The 21,540-nt window shown below is 38.1% G+C and overlaps 1 protein-coding gene across 1 annotated transcript in view; it reads left to right on the top strand.

Annotated features, from left to right (window-relative positions):
• LOC136248450 (transient receptor potential cation channel subfamily A member 1 homolog) overlaps positions 1-21,540 on the top strand; it is a 90,083-nt gene that overhangs the window by 47,994 nt on the left and 20,549 nt on the right. The window contains exons 11-13 of the mRNA XM_066040230.1: positions 9,063-9,235; positions 16,419-16,551; positions 16,678-16,741. Coding sequence (XP_065896302.1) covers positions 9,063-9,235; positions 16,419-16,551; positions 16,678-16,741 — 370 coding nt within the window. The remainder of the gene's footprint in view (positions 1-9,062; positions 9,236-16,418; positions 16,552-16,677; positions 16,742-21,540) is intronic.

Here is a 21,540-nt window from a genome sequence, read left to right as displayed (position 1 = left end):
AGAGAGATCAGCCACAAACAATTCACCCTGTAGAGAGATCAGCTAGAAAAAGTTACCTTGTAGGGAATTCATGCAACTATAGAAAGAGATAATTAGGCTAGAAGAAATCACCTTGTAGAGTTCAGCTACAAAGAAACCACAATGTAGAGAATTCAGCTACAAACAAATCACCCTGTAGAGAGATCAGATAGAAGAAGTTACCTCGTAGAGAGTTCAGTTACAAAGAAACCACCATGTAGAGAATTCATTTACAAACTAGTGACCCTGTAGAGACATCAGCTAGAAGAAGTTACCTTGTAAAGAGTTCAGCTACATAGAAACCATTCTGTAAAGAGCTCAGCTGCAAACAAATCACCTGTACAGAATTCAGCTACAAACAAATCACCCTGTAGAGAGATCAGCTAGAAGAAGTTACCTTGTTGATAGTTCAGCTACAAACAAATCACCCTGTAGAGAAATCAGCTAGAAGAAGTTGCCTTGTAGAGAGTTCAGCTACAAAGAAACCATCATGTGGAGAGTTCAGCTGCAAACAAATCACCTGTAGAGACTTCAGTTACAAACAAATCTCCATGTAAAGAGATCAGCTAGGAGAAGTTTCCTTGTAGAGAGTTCAGTTACAAAGAAACCACCATGTAGAGAATTTGTTTACAAACTAGTGACCCTGTAGAGACATCAGCTAGAAGAAGTTACCTTGTAAAGAGTTCAGCTACAAAGAAACCATTCTGTAAAGAGCTCAGCTGCAAAAAAATCACCTTTACAGAATTCAGCTACAAACAAATCACCCTGTAGAGAGATCAGCTAGAAGAAGTTACCTTGTAGAGAGTTCAGCTACAAAGATAACATCATGTGGAGAGTTCAGCTGCAAACAAATCACCTGTAGAGAGTTCAGCTACAAACCAATCTCCCTGTAGAGAGATCAGCTAGAAGAAGTTTCCTTGTAGAGAGTTTCAGCCACAAACAAATCACCCTGTAGAAAGATCAGCTAGAAGAAGTTACCTTGTAGTGAGTTCAGTTACAAAGAAACCACCATGTAGAAAGTTCAGCTACAAACTAGTGACCTTGTGGAGACATCAGCTAGAAGAAACTACCTTGTAGAGAGCTCAGCTACAAAGAAACCATTCTGTAAAGAGCTCAGGTGCAAACAAATCACCTGTACAGAATTCAGCTACAAACAAATCACCCTGTAGAAAGATCAGCTAGAAGAAGTCACCTTGTATAGAGTTCAGCTACAAAGAGACCACCATGTAGGGAGTTCAGCTAGAAGAAATTACCTTGTACAGAGTTCAGCTACAAAGAAACCATCATGAAGAGAGTTCAGCTGCAAACAAATCTCCCTGTAGAGAGTTTAGTTAGAAGAAGTTACCTTGTAGAGAATTCAGCTACAAAGAAAACATTCTGTAAAGAGCTCAGCTGCAAACAAATCTCCCTGTAGAGAGTTTAGTTAGAAGAAGTTATCTTGTAGAGAGTTCAGCTACAAAGAAACCACCATGTAGAGAGTTCAGCTAGAAGAAATTACCTTGTAGAGAGTTCAGCTACAAAGAAACCATCATCTAGATAGTTCAGCTGCAACAAATCATCTGTAGAGAGTTCAGCTACAAACAAATCTCGCTGTAGAGAGATCAGTTAGAAGAAATTACCTTGTAGAGAGTTCAGCTACAAAGAAACCATTCTGTAAAGAGCTCAGCAGCAAAAAAATCATCTGTACAGAATCCAGCTACAAATAAATCACCCTGTAGAGAGAACAGCTAGAAGAAGTTACCTTGAAGAGTGTTCAGTTACAAAGAAACCACCATGGACAGTTCTGTAATAAATATATGTATTATATATATAATTTGTACATTTACTGATAAAATCAGAAATATTTAAGGTACATCTGCTTCATCTTTTCTTCTTCCTGTGGTAAAGAAAAAAAGATAGGTTTAAAAAGTCCCAAAGCAGGCCATAGGCCGGCTTTGGGGTATACAAATACAAAAAGAAGTGAAATCTAATACAAAACAGCCAAGCTTTAAAAAAAGTGTGCGGCCCTCAAAAAGGCTATGGTGAAAAAAGACGTGAAATCCAAGGTGGCGGCCAAGAAATGGCTGTGATGGTAGGTTAATGGTAAAAATTTTAATAACAACAATTCAGGTGAATTTTGGTGCCGCTTGGTCAATTGGCACAAAATTCACCTGAATTGTCGTTATTAAAATTTTTACCATTAACCTACCATCACAGCCATTTCTTGGCCGCCACCTTGGATTTCACATCTTTTTTCACCATAGCCTTTTTGAGGGCCGCACACTTTTTTTACAGCTTGGCTGTTTTGTATTAGATCTCCTTATCTATAAGCTTACTACACTGCTCCTCTGAAGAATACTGTGACTACTCTATTAGAGTATTTAAGTCTGACTGCTCTATTAGAGTATATTGATCTTTTAAACAGGTATTCAAGGGGCCCTTCATGGGGCCTCCTGGGGCCCGGGGCAAAATGCCCCAGTTGCCCCCCCCCCCCCCCCTATGGACGACCCTGATAACAGGCAACCAACTATAATGAGATCCATTGACAACAACTCGCTGAGCTCGAGTAGTTAAAAAAGCCGTGATCCAGTTCAACATATCACCAGTTATTCCAAGACTCTCCAACTTTAATATTAAATGTGAATGAGGGATAGTGTCAAATGCCTTAGAAAAGTCAAGGAACAAACAATGGCAGCTCTGACGTAATTCCAAAGTATGTGCCCTATCATAGGTAGCTTCCAACAACAAATGAGTTGTTGAACGATGTCTACGAAAACCATATTGATGATTTAATATGAGACCATGAGCCTCTAAGCATGAAGTTAGCTGTGAGTGAATTATACACTCCATAATTTTAACAACAATAGAGGTAAGGCTGATTGGACGATAATTAGAAGCATCACATTTATCACCCTTCTTATAAACTGGGACAATGTTGGCTGTGACCCAGTCACGTGGCAAGGTACCAGTCTCCATTGACTTTGTATATAGATATGATAGTGGCACAGATATACTCTCAGCACAGAACTTTAGCAAAAATCCAGTAATCAGATCAGGTCCACAAGCCTTACTATCATCAATAGCACATAGATAATCACATACAACAGTAGGACTGAACTCCACTGATGAAATAAGTGGAGACACAAAATTCAATGACTTACAAAGCTCAGGAAGGCTAGAAACATCCTCTTTCGTAAAAACTGACTGAAAATATTGGTTGAAAATATTTGCTTTAGCAGAGTCCTCTAGTATAGGCACATCATCGTGGAATAGAATCCCTTTTACCCTTGGAAGAATTTAGCCAGCTCTAAAATTTCTTAGGATTAGAAGAGTATTGCTTAGAGAGTGACTCAGCATAGTTGCGAGAATCTAATTTAGTAAGGAAGCGAACTCTATTACTGAGTTTCCTGTAAACAGCCAATAACTCTGGGGGTGGTGAGTGTCGAAGACGTTGAAATTTCTGAAGACATACATACACCACTTCTTGTAAATGAGATGGATTGTATGGTGTTTTGTACCTGGGATACTGCTCCTTTGGAGATTAATTCTACTACCTCTTTTGTGATCAGCTTGGTCTGTAAGCTTAATTCCCGGGGTACCACAGACTGTGTTGGCAGTTCTATTAGAGGTAAGTGAAATCCCTGAATTACCTGTAGAACCCAAGGGTCCTGAGTTATCAGGGACCAGTTCTCTATGAACACCTTGATTCGCACTGCATGCACCAGAGTCACTAAATCCCTCTTTATTGAGAGTAACTACTTGCTTAGCATACTTTGTTTGGCAGTGGTAGGATGAGATAGTGCATGACAGTTTGTTAACATATAATGTACATGCAGTAGGAGTTACAGTCAGTGTTTTGGTCTGTATAACCGGAGTTAGTTCTTCAGTCCTTGGGTACATACTTGGTCCTGGGTGGTTGAAATTCTGGTAAGGTTGGTAACAACCTTGGTTGCTTTTGCCCCAACCCCCACGGCCTGCTGTTGTTGAATAGTTTCGGGGGTGGTAGCCAATGAAATGACTGGCTGGCTTCTTTGGTTCTGGTTTTGAAGCAACGTTTATGATAGCTTTGAGCTGCTCAACCATATCTGTTGCCTTCGCCACAAATTCTTCTCCGAATAACATGGAAGCTGCTGACTTGAACATCTTTTCATCATAACAAGCTTACTACATTTCAGAACTTTGTTTACACTTCTGATCATGACATCATTGGACTAACTGAAATGTGGCTTACGAATGCTACACTTGATAATGAAATTCTACCAGTTAACTACTCTATTTATCGTGCGGATAGAGACACTAGAGGGGGAGGAGTTCTCCTAGCTGTAAAGAATACCATACCCAGCCAGCTTGTCAACTCTCCCAAAGACCTGGAACTGGTCACAATTTCACTTGGGTTAAATAATCCTGTTACAGTTTGTTTAGTCTACAATTCCCCAAACTCTAGTTCTGAGTACAAACAAAGTTTAGTTAATTATTTTCAAAGTGTCATTGCCGTTTCATCTAAACTTATCCTTATGGGGAATTTTAATGTACCTGGCATTAACTGGGCTACCCTGTCTGGATCGTCAACTTTTCAAATCAACTTTGTGATTTGGCATTCCAGTTTAACTTATCCCAACTTGTGGATCAACCTTCCCACATTTGTGGTAATATACTTGATTTAATTTTCACCAATTGCGAAAGTGACATTAGTAATCTCTTTATTCATTCTTCCAATTCATTTGGTATTTCATCTGATCACTACCCAATTACATTTTCATTTTCTTACAGTTCTTCTCATACCATCCATAAGTCAGCAAGATATGTGTTCGATTATTCTAAAGGTGACTACATCAGTTTGAATCAGTTCATTTCTACTTGTGACTTAACAGCTTACTACAATACTACTAACGTCAACAGTGCCTGGGCTATATTAAAGGAACTATTACTTAGTGGCATGGACTTGTTCATTCCTAAAATCAAACTAAAACCCACTCAGTATCCCAACTGGTTTTCTCCAACAATTAGACATCATCTTAAATGTCTCCGTACTCTTCGTAAAAAATTACATCGTCATTTTACTCTTGCCTCCGTACAACGTTTGATCCAACTTGAAGAGCTCACCCAACAAGAGTTATATAATGCAAAGGAAACTTATGAGAAAGAACTGATTAACAGTTATGCACAATCTAAGAACCCAAAACTTTTTCGTTATATCAAAAGTATCACCAAGTTTGGATCCCTTCTCTCAATTTTAGTCAACGATTCTGTAAAAGCTGTGTCAGATAAGGATAAGGCTGAACTGTTTAACCAATATTTCTACTCCGTTTTTACTGATGCTGCCACCCCTTTACCAAATTTAGAAGAGGTGTCCATTCCATCCAGTGCTATTCCTGATATTACTCTCAGTTTCCAAGACATATTTGAAGAGTTAAGATCTTTACAGACTTCTAAAGCTGTTGGTCCAGACAATATTGGACCTAAAGTCCTAAATAGCTGTGCTGATTCATTGACTGCACCTCTACATCATCTATTTTCTCTGTCTTTGGCAAATGGTGTCATTCCCAGTGACTGGAAATGCCACAACATAATACCTGTTTACAAGTCGCGTGATAAATCTTCTGTCAAAAACTATCGGCCTATTTCATTACTATGCAATGTATCTAAAGTTTTAGAACGACTAGTACATAACAAACTTCTTGATTTCTATTCAGACTCCATATCACGCCATCAATTTGGATTCTGTAAAAACAAATCTACTTTGCAACAGTTGTTACTATGTTTTGATGATCTATGTTCTGACAAGAAACAAACTGATAGTATTTACCTTGACTTCAGCAAAGCTTTTGACAGTGTTTCACATACTAAACTGTTGTTGAAGTTATGGTCTGCTGGCATCACAGGTGATGTGTGGTCATGGCTACGGTCCTATTTGTCTGACCGTAGTCAACGTGTTTTGGTCAATAATAGTTTATCTTGCCCTCTACCTGTTAAATCTGGTGTACCTCAGGGTAGCATCTTGGGACCATTGCTGTTCATAATCTATGTTAACGATCTGTGTGATAAAGTTGAGAATTCCACAATCTTTAAGTTTGCTGACGACCTCAAATGCTTTAAGGCAATCCATTGTATCACTGACTCCAACCAACTTCAGAATGATTTAAACTCCCTATATGGATGGAGTCTTGATAATGACCTCTCTTTCAGTATTAAGAAGTGTGTCGTTTTACGTTTCAAGGTCACATTACACGACACAAACTATTTCATTAATGGTGTTCATCTATCTAATGTCACAGAACATCATGACGTCGGAATAGTTTTCTCCAAAAATTTGTCTTGGGCCAGTCATATTGATTCCACAGTGGCTAAGGCTTATAAGTCCTTTGGCCTACTCCGCCGAACTTTTAAGAACACCTTCTCTAGTCAAGCTAGAAAAACACTATATCTGACTCTAGTGAGATCCAAGCTTTTATATTGTTCTGCCTTATGGCGACCCCATCTTATGAAGGACATTTTGTTGTTAGAGCAAGTCCAGCGCCGTGCAACTAAATTTATATTGAATAACTATACTATGGATTACAAAACAAGATTGTTTCATCTGAAGCTTTTACCTTTGATGTATGTGTTAGAATTACACGATGTTCTTTTTCTAATAAAATCTTTGAACTCCCCTACTAGTAGCTTCAACATATCCGACCATGTTTGCTTCAACAACAGTCGTACCAGATCATCCAGCAGCAAGTTATGCCATAGAAATTCTGACAATGTCATTACAGCAATTTCATATTTTTACAGAATCCCTAGATTGTGGAATGCATTACCTATCATTGACTTATCCCTTTCCCTCCCTACTATCAAACATAAACTTATTATTTTTTTATGGAATCATTTTACAAATACCTTTGACACTAACAGTAATTGTACTTTGCATTTTTTTATGTCCTTGTAGGAACTGTAGTAAGCTTCCCCACTCATGTAACTTTAATATTTTGTAGTTGTACTGTACGTAAGTAAAGTTTAGTTGTAAATAAGTAGCTAAGCAGTTAATTAATTTAAGGCAGCTGGCACTGGTGGCTAGCTGACCCTCAGATCATGTAATTTCCCTTTTTGATTTGTCTAATGTTCTGTACTTGTGTTATTTGATCTGTAAAGCATTAATAAATAAATAAATAAATCATTAACCACTGATTTCAAGGCTGGGTTGAGGTTCATTAACACTTTCTTATGCCTTTCTTACATCATGTTTATTTATTATTATTTTATTATTAACACTTTACAGTGACCAGCACTGAAGTCTGACAGCAACATGTGCTGCAGCCTTAGGATTACCTAACCTAATTTCAGGGACTTAGACCTAATGACTTGACTTACTGACTGACTGAAAAGGTGTAACAGAAAAGGGGCCAAAGTAAGGAAAAAAATCCCTCCAACCCCAGGATTCGAACTGCAGGTAACCCAATGTCTAGTCGGTGTTGATGGCGAGGTTGATGGGCATTGTCCAGGAAATATATAGCCGACTGAGCAGCTGTAACTCCTTTTTTGGTCATTAGCTCAGCCCTCTACAGTCTCTATGAGTGCCGTAAAGGGGGTCACTTCATCTAGCCAGAATTGGTGTAGATGGGATAAGTAGCCACCAGCCTTTATAACTTCACTTGGTACAATAGACTAAACTACTGGGTTCAGTTTGGGGCATCTAATTGCATGTATCAGTGGTACCCCTATCTGCTCCAACTGCATTTTACAGTCTGCATTCTTGATGGTTACCAAGAAAGCCAGCTCCAAAAATGTTGCAGTAGACTTAGACAGTTCCATGAGGTTTCCAGTTATCTCCTCTTCCTCATCTCCCTCTTGCATGCCTCCATTCTGTACTGGCGGATGTTGCTGTTGTATTTCGTCCACATTGTTTTGGAGTGCTGCCATCTGCTGCGTCATTTCTTGTAGTACTTCTAAAGCTGAGGACTCGTTAGTCATTGTGAACAAAGGAGACAGCTCAAATTCTACACTTGCCATTCGTAAGCACAAAAAAAGCTGATGTGTGTGACAGCAGCTGCACTTATGGACAGTGACATGTGCTTTCCCATGACTTTTACGCATGTCCATATTTATAGTATTTGTTGTACTTTCAAAACTCACTGTCTGTAATTGAGAATTAATTGATTTCATGTTGATATGGAAACCGAGCCTTCTCTAATTGACGTCATTTGGCCACCTCTTTCTATTACTATTAAAAAGGCAGCTAAATCACTTGTCAATTAGAGTTAAAGGTGGTATTAATTAAGAAAGCAGCAAGACTGAATGCAGAACATCAGCCAGTGCAAAATTCTTAAATATTCAAACTTTGTTAATCATACTTAATAGTGTTTACCTTCTTTATTGGCCACACCAGATATTAGATCTTTTTAGTTGTGGCTATTACAGTTACTTGTAGTTTCTTGGATGCACTCTTTTTTACAGCGAAGATGTTTTTGCACGGATATACAAATACAAAAACAATATCTAATCCAAAACAGCCAAGCTGTGAAAAAGGGGTGCAGCTTCACAGTGTAGCTTTCACTATTGTGAAAGGTATGTGATATCAAAGGTGGCGGCCAAGAATGGCTAGAGTGTCAATTAATTTGTGCATTACAAATTATTGATATAATATCAAGGCAGCCATTTTTTGGCTGCCACCTTTGATATCACATCTTTTTCACACTAGCTTATGTTTGGATGGCTGCACCCCATTTAACACTAGGATTACGAGTATTGACAATGTGAGTGTCATGGTATAACAAGTATTTATATAGGGTGAAAGATAAGGGTGGTGGGTGGCACCAGCTAGAGTTTAAATGGTGGAGGATGAAATTGTACATCCTTTGGTAGCTATGTATGCCCTACATTGGCACAAATGTACTGTGTAAACTGCTTCATGCTGGAAAATTTAATGAGTTTCAGTCCTGAATTGGATGTTAGCTTACCACAATCAAGTCATACAACAAATTAATGATACATTAGATGTACATATTTTATCTCATAGAAATGTTTGCATGCATGTGTAAAACTCACACTCTCAGTTAATCAATTTGTAATTCTATTTTTACCAATAGTGAGGCTGCCTCGGCCATTGTTAAGTCTGATCATTGGGGAAAAGCTATGAGATGGCAGGACCATAAACCAGTGGCAGTAACTGGTCAGGATGATAACAGTGGGAACAATGGTGATTACGATTACACTACAGGGAATAGTACACCCTTGAAACTTCTGATTCGGCGCATGCCAGGTACAGATATATGGCACAACATTGCACTTGCTTGCACACGCAACTTTGCTCGAGATTTTAAAAATCGCTAATAAAGGGGCGTGACAACTGTTCGCTCATGATTCTCGTGAACGAAACAGCTGCCACATTGTCTCGCGAGCGAAACAGTTGCCATACCCCTTAATTAGCGGTTTTTAAAATCTCGAGCAAAGTTGCGTGTGCGAGCGATTACAACGTTGCACTTGGGCAGTGCCGTATGCATGCATGCATGCGCTTTAAATATTTTGTTACAGATGTGCCTTAGTTCCTATGTATCTGTATATATCTAGTAATGCATATATGGTTGTCAGTGATGTAACCAGACCTTCAGGCACGTTTACCTACCAGTTTCACCCCATGCAACTCCATCTTTTGTGTACTCAATCATACATCAGTGATGGCTACCTGTGCTACTTTTAGAAACCGGGTGCCATGCAGTTAGTACTGCAGTGTATAAATATTACATACTATGCTATTATTAAACTCTTTTTGCAGTTTGGCTGTTTTGGCATAGATCTTGGTTTAGATTCTTTTCTTTCTACAGGATTGTAGCATATCAAAAACATATATTGTTTACAGTAGGCTGCAAAAAAAAGTTTACATTTTGTAATTGTAATTACACTGTAGTAGCATAATTACAAAAGCATAATTACAAATTATGCTCTATTGGTAACTATGAATATATTGTAAATATGGCTGGTGAAAAACCACTTTTTTGCATAATTATGGATTACGGTCAAAATGTAATCACAGTACAAACATGCGTAATTACTTAGTAAGTACACCATAATTACAATTATGAAACATAAACTTTTTTTTGCAACCTACTGTATATTGCTAAGATATTATATATATATATATTAGATAAAGCACTGCTGCGAGTGCTATACGGGAAATATAGCACTCAGAAATATAGCACTCAAAGAGTGCTATATTTCCCGTATAGCACGAGCGAAGGCAGTGCTTTATCTGGTATAGAGAACTGTCAACTTGAGGTACACACAAGACACAAAAAAAATTAGAAACTCATGGAGTAGTGTTATCATCGGTAGAATAGGCATTGCTCCTGTGTTTCGCCTGTGTTGCACTGTGCTGCTCCTTCACACTTGAAGATGTCAATGACGGTTGCTTGTGGTCAGCAGCAGTGAACGTTCTTACTACATTTTGTTCACATAAACAGATGAGTCCTAGGTATATCACAGAAATATGCTTATTAAAGTACCACAATCGAACTCTTTTAGTAGTTGAGAAGACGGACTAGACTCACAAAACAACTAATGTCTATAAATTAAATCCAATGGTTTTGCTCTTACTGGTTGGGTTGACTGGTCAGCCAGCGCAGTCAGGCTATCAGCCTACGCTGGCTTGGTTGATTGGTTGTACTGGCCAGAATGTGAGTGATTACTCACTCAAAGTAGGCTATCAGCCTGCTAAATAGACCTGGCAGTTCTATAGCTACCTGATATAGAACTGTGGTCTATTAAAGTGTTCTATAACTTCCCAGTATAGAACACTTGTGCTTGTATGGCAAATATAGAACACGTTTTTGCTTTGATCCTCCCACGCAAAGTTCCTTATATATATATATCTAATCAAAAACAGCCAAGCTGTAAAAAAAGGACTGCGGCCCTTGAAAAGGCTATAATGAAAAAAGATGTGAAATCCAAGGTGGCGGCCAAGAAATGGCTGTGATGGTAGGTTAATGGTAAAAATTTTAATAACGACAATTCTGGTGAATTTTGTGCCAAGACCAAGCGGCACCAAATTCACCTGAATTGTTGTTATTAAAATTTTTACCATTAACCTACCATCACAGCCATTTCTTGGCCGCCACCTTGGATTTCACATCTTTTTTCATTATAGCCTTTTCAAGGGCCGCACTCCTTTTTTTACAGCTTGGCTGTTTTTGATTAGATTTCACTTCTTTTTGTATTTGTATACCCCAAAGCCGGCCTATGGCCAATTTTGGGGATTTTTAACCTATATATTTACCACAGGAAAAAGAAAAAGATGAAGCAGATTTTATAAATACTTTAACTCATTCTGATTTTATCAGTAAATGTACAAATTATATATATAATGCATATATCAAGAGTTCATTATATTATGAACTCTTGCATATATTTATTACATGTCAATTAATCCCCACAGGATAATTTACAGCTGATCTCTCTACTGGGTGGCTTGAAATGTAGCTGAACTCTCTACAGGGTGATCTGCTTGTACGTAGATGAACTCTTTACAGGATTCTCTCTACAAGGTGACTTGACTCTAGCTGAACTCTCTGCAGGGTTATCTGTTTGTAGTTGAATTCTCTACGGGGTGGTTTGTTTGCAGCTGAACTCTCTACAAGGTAACTTCTTCTAGCTGATCTGTCTACAGGGTGACTTGTTTCTAGCTGGTCTCTCTACAGGGGATTTGTTCGTAGCTGAATTCTCTACAGGGTGATTTGTTTGCAGCTGAACTCTCTACATGGTGGTTGCTTTGTAGCTGAACTCTCTAAAAGGTGACTTCTTATAGCTGAACTCTCTACAGGGTGATCTTTTCATAGCTGAACTCTCTACAGGATGATTTGTTTGCAGCTGAACTCTCTACATGATGATTTCTTTGTAGCTGAACTCTCTACAGGGTGATTTGTTTGCAGCTGAAATCCCTACAGGTGATTTGTTTGTAGCTGAACTCTCTACAAGGTGATACTTCTAGGTGATCTCTCTACAGGATGACTTGTTTCTAACTGAACTCTCAACAGGGTGATCTGTTCATAGCTGAACTTTCTACTGGGTGATTTGTTTGCAGCTGGCCTCTCTACATGGTGGTTTCTTTGTAGCTGAACTCTCTACAGGGTAACTTCTTCTAGCTGATATTTTTACAGGGCATATTTGTTTGTAGCTGAGTTCTCTACAGGGTGATTTGTTTGCAGCTGAACTCTCTACATGGGAGTTTCATTGTAGCTGAACTCTCTACAATGTGACTTCTTCTAGCTGAACTCCCTATACAGGGTGACTTGTTTCTAGCTGATCTCTCTACAGGGTGACTTGTTTCTAGCTGAACTCTCTACAGGTGATTTGTTTGCAGCTGAACTCTCTACATGGTGGTTTCTTTGTAGCTGAACTCTCTACAAGGTAAATTCTTCTAGCTGATCTTTCTACAGGGTGATTTGTTTGTAACTGGATTTTCTACAGGGTGATTTATTTGCAGCTGAACTCTCTACAAGGTGACTTCTTCTAGCTGAACTCTCTACATAGTGATTGATTTTTTTGCAGCTGAACTCTCTACATGGTGGTTGCTTTGTAGCTGAACTCTCTAAAAGGTGACTTCTTCTAGCTGAACTCTCTACAGGGTGATCTTTTCATAGCTGAACTCTCTACAGGATGATTTGTTTGCAGCTGAAGTCTCTACATGATGATTTCTTTGTAGCTGAACTCTCTACAGGGTGATTTGTTTGTAGCTGAACTCCCTACAAGGTAACTTCTTCTAGCTAATCTTTCTACAGGCGATTTGTTTGTAGCTGAGTTCTCTACAGGGTGTTTGTTTGCAGCTGAACTCTCTACATGGTAGTTTCTTTGTAGCTGAACTCTCTACAATGTGACTTCTTCTAGCTGAACTCTCTACAGGGTGACTTGTTTCTAGCTGATCTCTCTACAGGGTGACTTGTTTCTAGCTGAACTCTCTACAGGTGATTTGTTTGCAGCTGAACTCTCTACAAGGTGACTTCTTCTAGCTGAACTCTCTACAGAGTGATTGATTTTTTGCAGCTGAACTCTCTACATGGTGGTTTCTTTGTAACTGAACTCTCTACATGGTGATTTGTTTGTAGCTGAACTCTCTACTGGGTGATCTGTTCGTAGCTGAACTCTCTACAAGGTAACTTCTTCTAGCTCAGCCTGATCTTTCTACAGGGCATATTTGTTTGTAGCTGAGTTCTCTACAGGGTGATTTGTTTGCATCTGAACTCTCTACATGGTAGTTCCTTTGTAGCTGAACTCTCTACAATGTGACTTCTTCTAGCTGAACTCTCTACAGGGTGACTTGTTTCTAGCTGATCTCTCTACAGGGTGACTTGTTTCTAGCTGAACTCTCTACAGGTGATTTGTTTGCAGCTGAACTCTCTACATGGTGGTATCTTTGTAGCTGAACTCTCTACAAGGTAACTTCTTCTAGCTTATCTTTCTACAGGGCATATTTGTTTGTAGCTGAGTTCTCTACAGGGTGATTTGTTTGCAGCTGAACTCTTTACATGGTAGTTTATTTGTAGCTGAACTCTCTACAATGTGACTTCTTCTAGCTGAATTCTCTACAGGGTGACTTGTTTCTAGCTGATCTCTCTACAGGGTGACTTGTTTCTAGCTGAACTCTCTACAGGTGATTTGTTTGCAGCTGAACTCTCTACATGGTGGTTTCTTTGTAGCTGAACTCTCTACAAGGTAGCTTATCTTTCTACAGGGCATATTTGTTTGTAGCTGAGTTCTCTACAGGGTGATTTGTTTGCAGCTGAACTCTCTACATGGTAGTTTCTTTGTAGCTGAACTCTCTACAATGTGACTTCTTCTAGCTGATCTCTCTACAAGATGACTTGTTTCTAACTGAACTCTCTACAGTGTGGTCTGTTCATAGCGGAACTTTCTACTGGGTGATTTGTTTGCAGCTGAACTCTTTGCATGATTGTTTCTTTGTAACTGAACTCTCTACAAGGTAACTTCTTCTAGCTGATCTCTCTACAGGGCAATTTGTTTGAGCTGAACTCTCTACATGATGGTTTCTTTGTAGCTGAACTCTCTATTAGGTACCTTCTTCTGGCTGATCTGACTACAGTGTGACTTGTTTGTAGCTGAATTCCCTACAGAATAACTTGCAATGTAATATAATTGAGTAAATTATAAATGCAGCTGAATACTTTATTAGGGTGACTGTTCTATTAGAGTATCTCGATCTCGCATTTGTTACACGTAGTTGTCTTTCGAATCATAACTCAGTGGTTTGTAATCCGATTCTTCTGTACTACTGCAAGGACTTTCTATGAGGATTATTCCAGCTACATACTGATTTTCAGCTCGTTGTTCTAAGCGGTTTACCTGGTAGACACGAAAACTAATAGTTTTTTTATTCATAAAAATCAATCGCGTAATTTTGACACAGGTCGGGTTTTGTGTCATATCTCCATGGTCTTTATCCCGATTCCTTTCAAACCACAAAAAGGCACTCCTACGATGGTTGCTCCATCTGCATATCAATTTTCAACTGATTCCTCTAAGGAGTTTACCCTGTAGGCGTGACAGACCTTCGACCTTATTTTACGCAAATAATCGGTCATAACTCCGTGAATGTTCATCGGATTCCTACCAACGTTGGTACGGAGATCCGCCTTAATGAGCCTATTAAGTGTGCCAAATTTCAGCCTGATCTGAGCACACATTCGTGTTTTATGGCGGATTTTGCGAAGTGTGCGAAATGAAGAAGAAGTAGAAGAAGAAGAAAAAAACGAAGAAATTAAAATGACATTTTGTTTACTCGTATCTCGGAAATGGCTGGAGCGAGTTTCTTCAAATTTGGTGTGTAGACTCCCCTTGCTGTCAGGCACCTCTCTAGCAAATTTGGTTCCAATCGGATAAGGGATCACAGAGCTACATAGGTGTGAAAATTGCATTTTCTTTCTTCCTGTTAATATACTCACGGGTGGCACGCCGGCTTCTTGGGCCGCACGACACACTACCGTGTGTCTTGATATATATATATTATATGTAATAGTTATACCCCCAGCATGATTGCTTTGTCTGATATATGCGACCCGAGAGTAAGTGTGTATACATCATATAAAGCACGAGTGACCATGGTATAGCTAATATGTTCTACTATGACACACTCAGCCATTGCACACCTAATAGGTTTGCATGTATCTTCTCATATATAGGAAACCAAGCAAGCTGTGTTTGTGGGATTGAATTTTGCTAAACAAGAAGTGATTGTGGGATTGAGTTTTGCTAAACAAGATGTGATTGTGGGATGGAATTTTAACACATCAACAGTAGTTTTAGTAAATACAGAAGCATGATTTAATTAATTAATCAACACCTACATTTCTGATTATGTAACAGCACAACAACGGACTACATGTTGCTAAATTCCATCCCACAATCACATCTGATTGAGCTACTGCAAACCTATTAGGTGTGCAATGTCTTGAGATAACAAGATATATGCACTGCCTTTACGAGATATACACACTGTTTACAGTGTGTAAGGCACTGCGTATATCTCATTAACATTTTGAGCCATTGCTTTATGTAATATATATGCACTGGCTTTTCTTTAATCTGAGGTGTCAATATAATATTATATCATTTAATATCAACTTTAGTATGTATGTAATACATGTGCATTTGTTGGATCTATTAGGATGACTTCTTTAAGTGTATCTCATTCACACATTTTTGGGCTATTGTATTATAGTTACGTAATACCTCTGTAGCTGTTAGTATGTATTTGCAACCATAAATATTTTAATAAACTATCCACATAGCAATTTTCATTATTAACCATTTGCCTGTAATGATCAGTCATATTTTATGAATGTCAATCATACAATAGCTACCCATGCTTGGTTTACTGAAATTGTTACTCTGTAGTTGATGTTATAAACTACAAACATTTGAGTTTGATGGTTAACTTATTCATTTCCCATAAGCAGTTTACCCTGTAGGCATGAGTCTTATTGTCATATGTAGTTGTTAATGATTTTGTGACTGTTTGTCATACATATGTATTCAAACCAAACTTGGCATTAAGATGCACCTTTAAACCCTTCTTGTGTGTACCTAATTTCAGGGCAGTTAGATTACGTGTTTGCTTTTTATGGCAGCTTTCGTAAGCATGTGAAAAGATACATAAGAAAAAAATGAGGAAAGTCAATTTTTGAAGGTTTGTATCTCAAGAGCCCCTTGGAACAATTATGCTCAAATTGATATGTGGACTATAGCGTGGGTGGCTTTGTTTTGTAACAGTGCAGAGCTGCATATGAATAGCATTATTTGTTCTTCCTGTTATTAACCCACTGGTTTGGCGTGTTGGCTTCTTGGGCTGCACAACATGTCTTGATACACAAGCAGACACATCATTCGTAACTTCACTCATATAATATAAATAACACATGAATGTGCATGATACACAGATGTTGCTGCCGAGGTAATGGATAGATGTGTAACAGAAGAAGAAACAATGGACAATATGTACACCAGGAAATACAACTATGAGTTTATAGATGACATGTGTACACAATGGAATACTCCTCAAAGCCAGACAAAGTATTTAGTTACATATATGCACATGTTGTGTTTGTATGTATGTAAGTGTTTAATTATGGATCTTGTACCATGAGCTGAACTACAGTACATCTACTGTATATATGCATCTACTTAAATTTTCTGTAGTGATACTTCCAGGGTGGAACGTGATCTACACGATTTTGCTAAGAATCATCCGTTACAAATTATGGTATGTAATGATGTGTTTGTTAACTACATATATATTATGTTTTTAAATATGAAATTTAGACCAATATTAGTGGAAATTTTATTTCTGATACTGTATCAGTATCGCCACCAATATTATGAGCATTGTTATCAGTCAGTAACGAGTGTATATCACCATTAAGCAATATAAGTATTAGAGATGTAACAATACGTGTGTAGACGTATCAATATATTGCCTCGATCTGGTGTATCACGATAAAGCGATATATTGTGTGATACGAAGTGGAGTATAAGCAATGATCTATGTTGTTTTTAATGTTTTTTTTAAGAGAAATAAGTGAGTTAATTTTTCTTTGAGAAGCTTTACATACTACTCAGTGTAATCACAATGTACAATAATTTGATTGTCAGCCATGTTAACCAGCCACGATATGTCGATATATCACGATATACGATATATCAATACGGTTTGACTTTGTATCGATACAGCGATATTGCCTTAAAACGATACGATACGTGATATATCGATATATTGTTGCATCTCTGATAAGTATTATTATAAGCCATACTGCTATCCAAATGACTTATGATGCAGTGCTAGATTTTCAACATAGCAGGTGGCAATTCGGAGTGGGTACGAATCATAGACTAGTCAAGCACTGAATGTTTTAAACCACCTTTGTGGTCTGTTAAATTTTGACTATTTTGAAAGTGGTGTTGTGGACTGCTGCCAAACAACCCTCATTTGTCACTGGGTTGTTTGTGCACTGCCATGAATCTAGAGATAGCTATACTTGTGGTGGTTTGGCAAAAGTTAATGGTGGTCAGGCAAGGAACCATGATGGTTGTGCAAATGCCTGCTCATGCCCTCCCCCAGCTACACCTCTGTTTGCACTTGATGGATATGATAGAAACTAAAGGATAAATATAGTTTCCATAAATCAGGTGAAGAAAGAAGCTTATGTATAAATGTGTACCACTTAAAAGTTTTGGACATGACAATCAGCATTTATGTAGCAGTAATCTCAGCATACTCTTTGAACATATCTACTCATCCAACTAACTATCACCATCTGACAGGGTATGTACCATATCCATTTTAGGCTTTAAGGGTTTGACATGCTCCATTGTATTTCTAGAATGGTTTAACTTGCTGACTTATTGACTCATGTTTCTTTTGTTTCTTTCAGAGATCACTTATTTTCCATATTTTAATTAAAAAAAGCAACAAAAACCATTTGTATTAATTAGTACTGTATTAGAGTATAACAAAAAATAAAATATCAATGCAACATTATTGTAATTTTTGTATTCATCAATATGTGCCTTGGGCTCCACATTATACACAAGTCAAATTTCTTATTTGTGACTGGATTTTGGATAAACAATCCAAATCGCACATTGGAAGTTTTGAGATAAATGGTTTTAAAGAATTCAAGTCAGTATAACTTGCCAAGAATAGCAAGCACATGTATGTAATTTACACAAGAGATGCATCACAAGCACTTACAAGTACTGGAAGTGGTCTGAAAGGTAGAGTGTCCCACCAAGTAAAATAGAAAATCTGAACATCTGCAAAGGGGCGAAGGGTGGGGGCGGTGAGATGGGTAAGAGAGATTTCAAAATTGAGGTGGACCACAATTGAAGTCCAGACATGAGATTACAGGGCTATGCTGTGTTCTTAGTGGCTGAAATGGCCCAAAATGAATACAGAAAACATTTGGCCAACCATATCAGGCCATCTTCCAGCAAACCACTGATTCTTGCCAAGTCAGGTCCTTCATAAGGCCAGAAACCACAGACCTGACAAAGTTTTGTATGCACTTAATTTAGGAGAGAGTATCTCAACTGTTTTAGGGTAATTTGACCCCCAGGAACAACATGGTAACTCTGCCGAAACTGCATCACTCTGCAAAACATGTGAATATATGACCACACCTTTCTCAATTATACATATTTATTATAAAACTCTCTTAAGTAGAGCAACAGATTTCTTGAGATACTCAACATATTCAGAATGGTCATGTTCATAGGTAGTGATAATGGAGGGGGCATAGGGGCTATGACCCTCCCACTTTTATTTGTCAATACTTGTAACAAATACTCTAATAGAACAGTCAGCCACTCTATTAGTGCAACCAAATTTGATTTCCCATTGCACTGTAAGTGACTGCTTAGTTTACACAGTAAAAATAATAACCTTATGACCATGGACATATTTCGGCATGCATAGACACTTATTTTAGATCATAGTTTTGTAATAGATCGCATGTTTTTAATAGGGCTGTTTTGCATTTCAATTTCCTATTATACTGTTATATGTAACATAAAGATAGTACAACAGACTGTTTGTTCATTCATTGATAGGGTTCTGACAAGAATCACCAGCCTTTCATTTGTAGTACTTGTAGCACAGGAGTCCAGCTACCCTGCAGCGACATCCATTCTTGCAAGCACACTTGCCACATATACAGGGATCTGGCAAACCTTCAGGTTTTGATATCACTATCTCAGAAACCGCCTCTTCTTTCAAAGCCAAAAGCTTCAGCTTTCAAATTTGTGCTAGCATCATTAATGGAGCCTAGACCCATAGCTGCTGTTGGTAATAGGCTTTCTGGATGCGTTCCTTGCATTTGCTGAATTTCTCGAATTCCATCTTGAGAGCATTGCTATTGAATGCAGCAAGATGCATGTTTCCCGATCTGTTGATAACTTTAACACCTTACCTGGAATGTCTCACTGCATGTTCTGTCAGCTGTGGGTAGTCAAAATTTACAATCCACAGAAAACAGTCCAAGTTTATTGACTTGGTTGTTGATGTGGAGTTTGTTATAATTGTAGAAAAGCGATCTCTTGGTGTAGTATCTGGCACTTCTGTTACTGCAGTCATGGAGTTCACTATATTGCGAGTTGGCTCTGTGAGTTGTGATGATGATGGGATGTTGCTAAGGATTAAGGATGGTAGAACTGCTCTGAGGCTAGGGCCAATGTAGTAGAATTGGATGGAATATCTAATAAATTGTATTCAGTGGGTATTTCCCTACGCTCCTTTGCTGTTCCTATACTAACAAGCAACAAGCTGTTGGCATCTGTCTTTAGATCGAAGTCATACTGTGGTTTGACTTTGAATGGGTCTTTCAGAGATCTCATTCACTTATAATGACTTCTCTAAATCACTGGGAACATTTTGAAAGAACAAGAATTGTATCATGTGTGGAGCATGCTCCTGCTGGGATGCTTTCATTGCAGTCAAAGTTGTCCATTGCTCCGTTTAATGGACTTGTTGTTTCAAAGACAGGAGGAAGAGGTATTCTGTTGTCACTTCCAATAGTGATGATCTGCTCAGCAAGGTCCACGTCAATTTGCTTCACTGCGTTGTGGCTGACACTTATTTCATGATGGTTTAGTGCAGTCACTAGCTCTTTTGACCGTATTAGACTGTGCACTGCTTGAACTACCATGACATGGAAAGGTGTTGACTCAATTCTATTAGTCAGAATGTAGCGCATAACTTGAAAAACTGTATTCATTTCAGCTGAGATATTGACTTTACCTTGAATATATGTGTATGAAGACAAAACTCAGTCCATTTTGATGATGGGTTATTATTAAATCTTTCAATAGATAGGTCAAGGTCTTAGGACTCACAGAAACTCTTTTCTAGTCCAAAACTATACTGTTTCGGTTCTTGTGCTAGTTCATTTGCAACCTGTTGGACAGGTGACATTCTCAGGGATTCTACCAAGGCTTCAGGAGAACTTTTAGTACTAAGTACCATCTGTAACATTAGTTTGTTACTTGGGTATGTAAAGCAGACAGTGTCACCATACATCTCAATAATTAACTTCTTTACAACTCTGTTTGAGAATATTTCAGCTGAACCTTCATTTAGCTTGTCCCTAATCAAAGTCAGACTGTGTGCTGACTTACCAAATCAAGATTAAGAGCCAAAAATTTGTCCTTCAAGGAGTCATTTGTAGCTGATACTGAATCTTCAATTTCAAGATTTCTCATTATTTCCTCAAATTTTGCATGGTATTTATTCATATAGCTTTTACAGCAGTGGTCATGGTACTGTATATCAGCTGCACAAAGACATCACACACATCACACATTGTTGCTGTTTTAGTGAACTAAACAACATAGCTGCATTTAAAAGTTATTGAGACATCGACTTTTCAAAGATTCTATATAAAGTGTGTACTGTAAGTAATGTTCACTCTGCACCACAAACTTTGTCTGTGTACTAGGCTTAAACCTCTTCTTACGTGGCTCAGGTGTATCTACAGGTCCCTTAATAGGTGATTCTTGTTGTTCTAAAGTTACGGTTACACTGTCAGTCTTAGCCATGTCCCTTAGGAAACTCTTGTAGCAAGATGAACTATGGTATTTTATTGTACCTTGCTCTTGTTCAGATAGTTGAAGAACCCTGACAACCAGAGTATCACTTTTCTCTGTTTGTTTGGCAAGTGAAATAATATTATCTCAGCCAGTTTCATTGCTAGAGAGGTACTCAGTTCGTTTCTTCTTTTGACAGAAGACACACTTCAAGATTGATTTGCTTTGGTGTACCACAAAGATTTACTACATTCTAAAGGGATACAAATTCCACATTCACATATTTTATTATCTCTTACCATTTAGTCCTGCAGAATTTCTTACACTGTGATACGGTTAAGCAACTTTTACTTCGTTGCAATAGTTTATTGCTACATACGCTTACAAGGTAAGCATGCCAAAATACACATAAACACACTACAAAAGCAGTGTATTTCTAAATAATATAAAGGAAATTGAAAGGAAAACAAAACCTAATTATAT

This window comes from Dysidea avara, chromosome 3, assembly GCF_963678975.1.
Source record: "Dysidea avara chromosome 3, odDysAvar1.4, whole genome shotgun sequence".
Classification (NCBI taxonomy): Eukaryota; Metazoa; Porifera; class Demospongiae; order Dictyoceratida; family Dysideidae; genus Dysidea; species Dysidea avara.
This window is presented reverse-complemented; position numbering and strand designations above follow the sequence as displayed.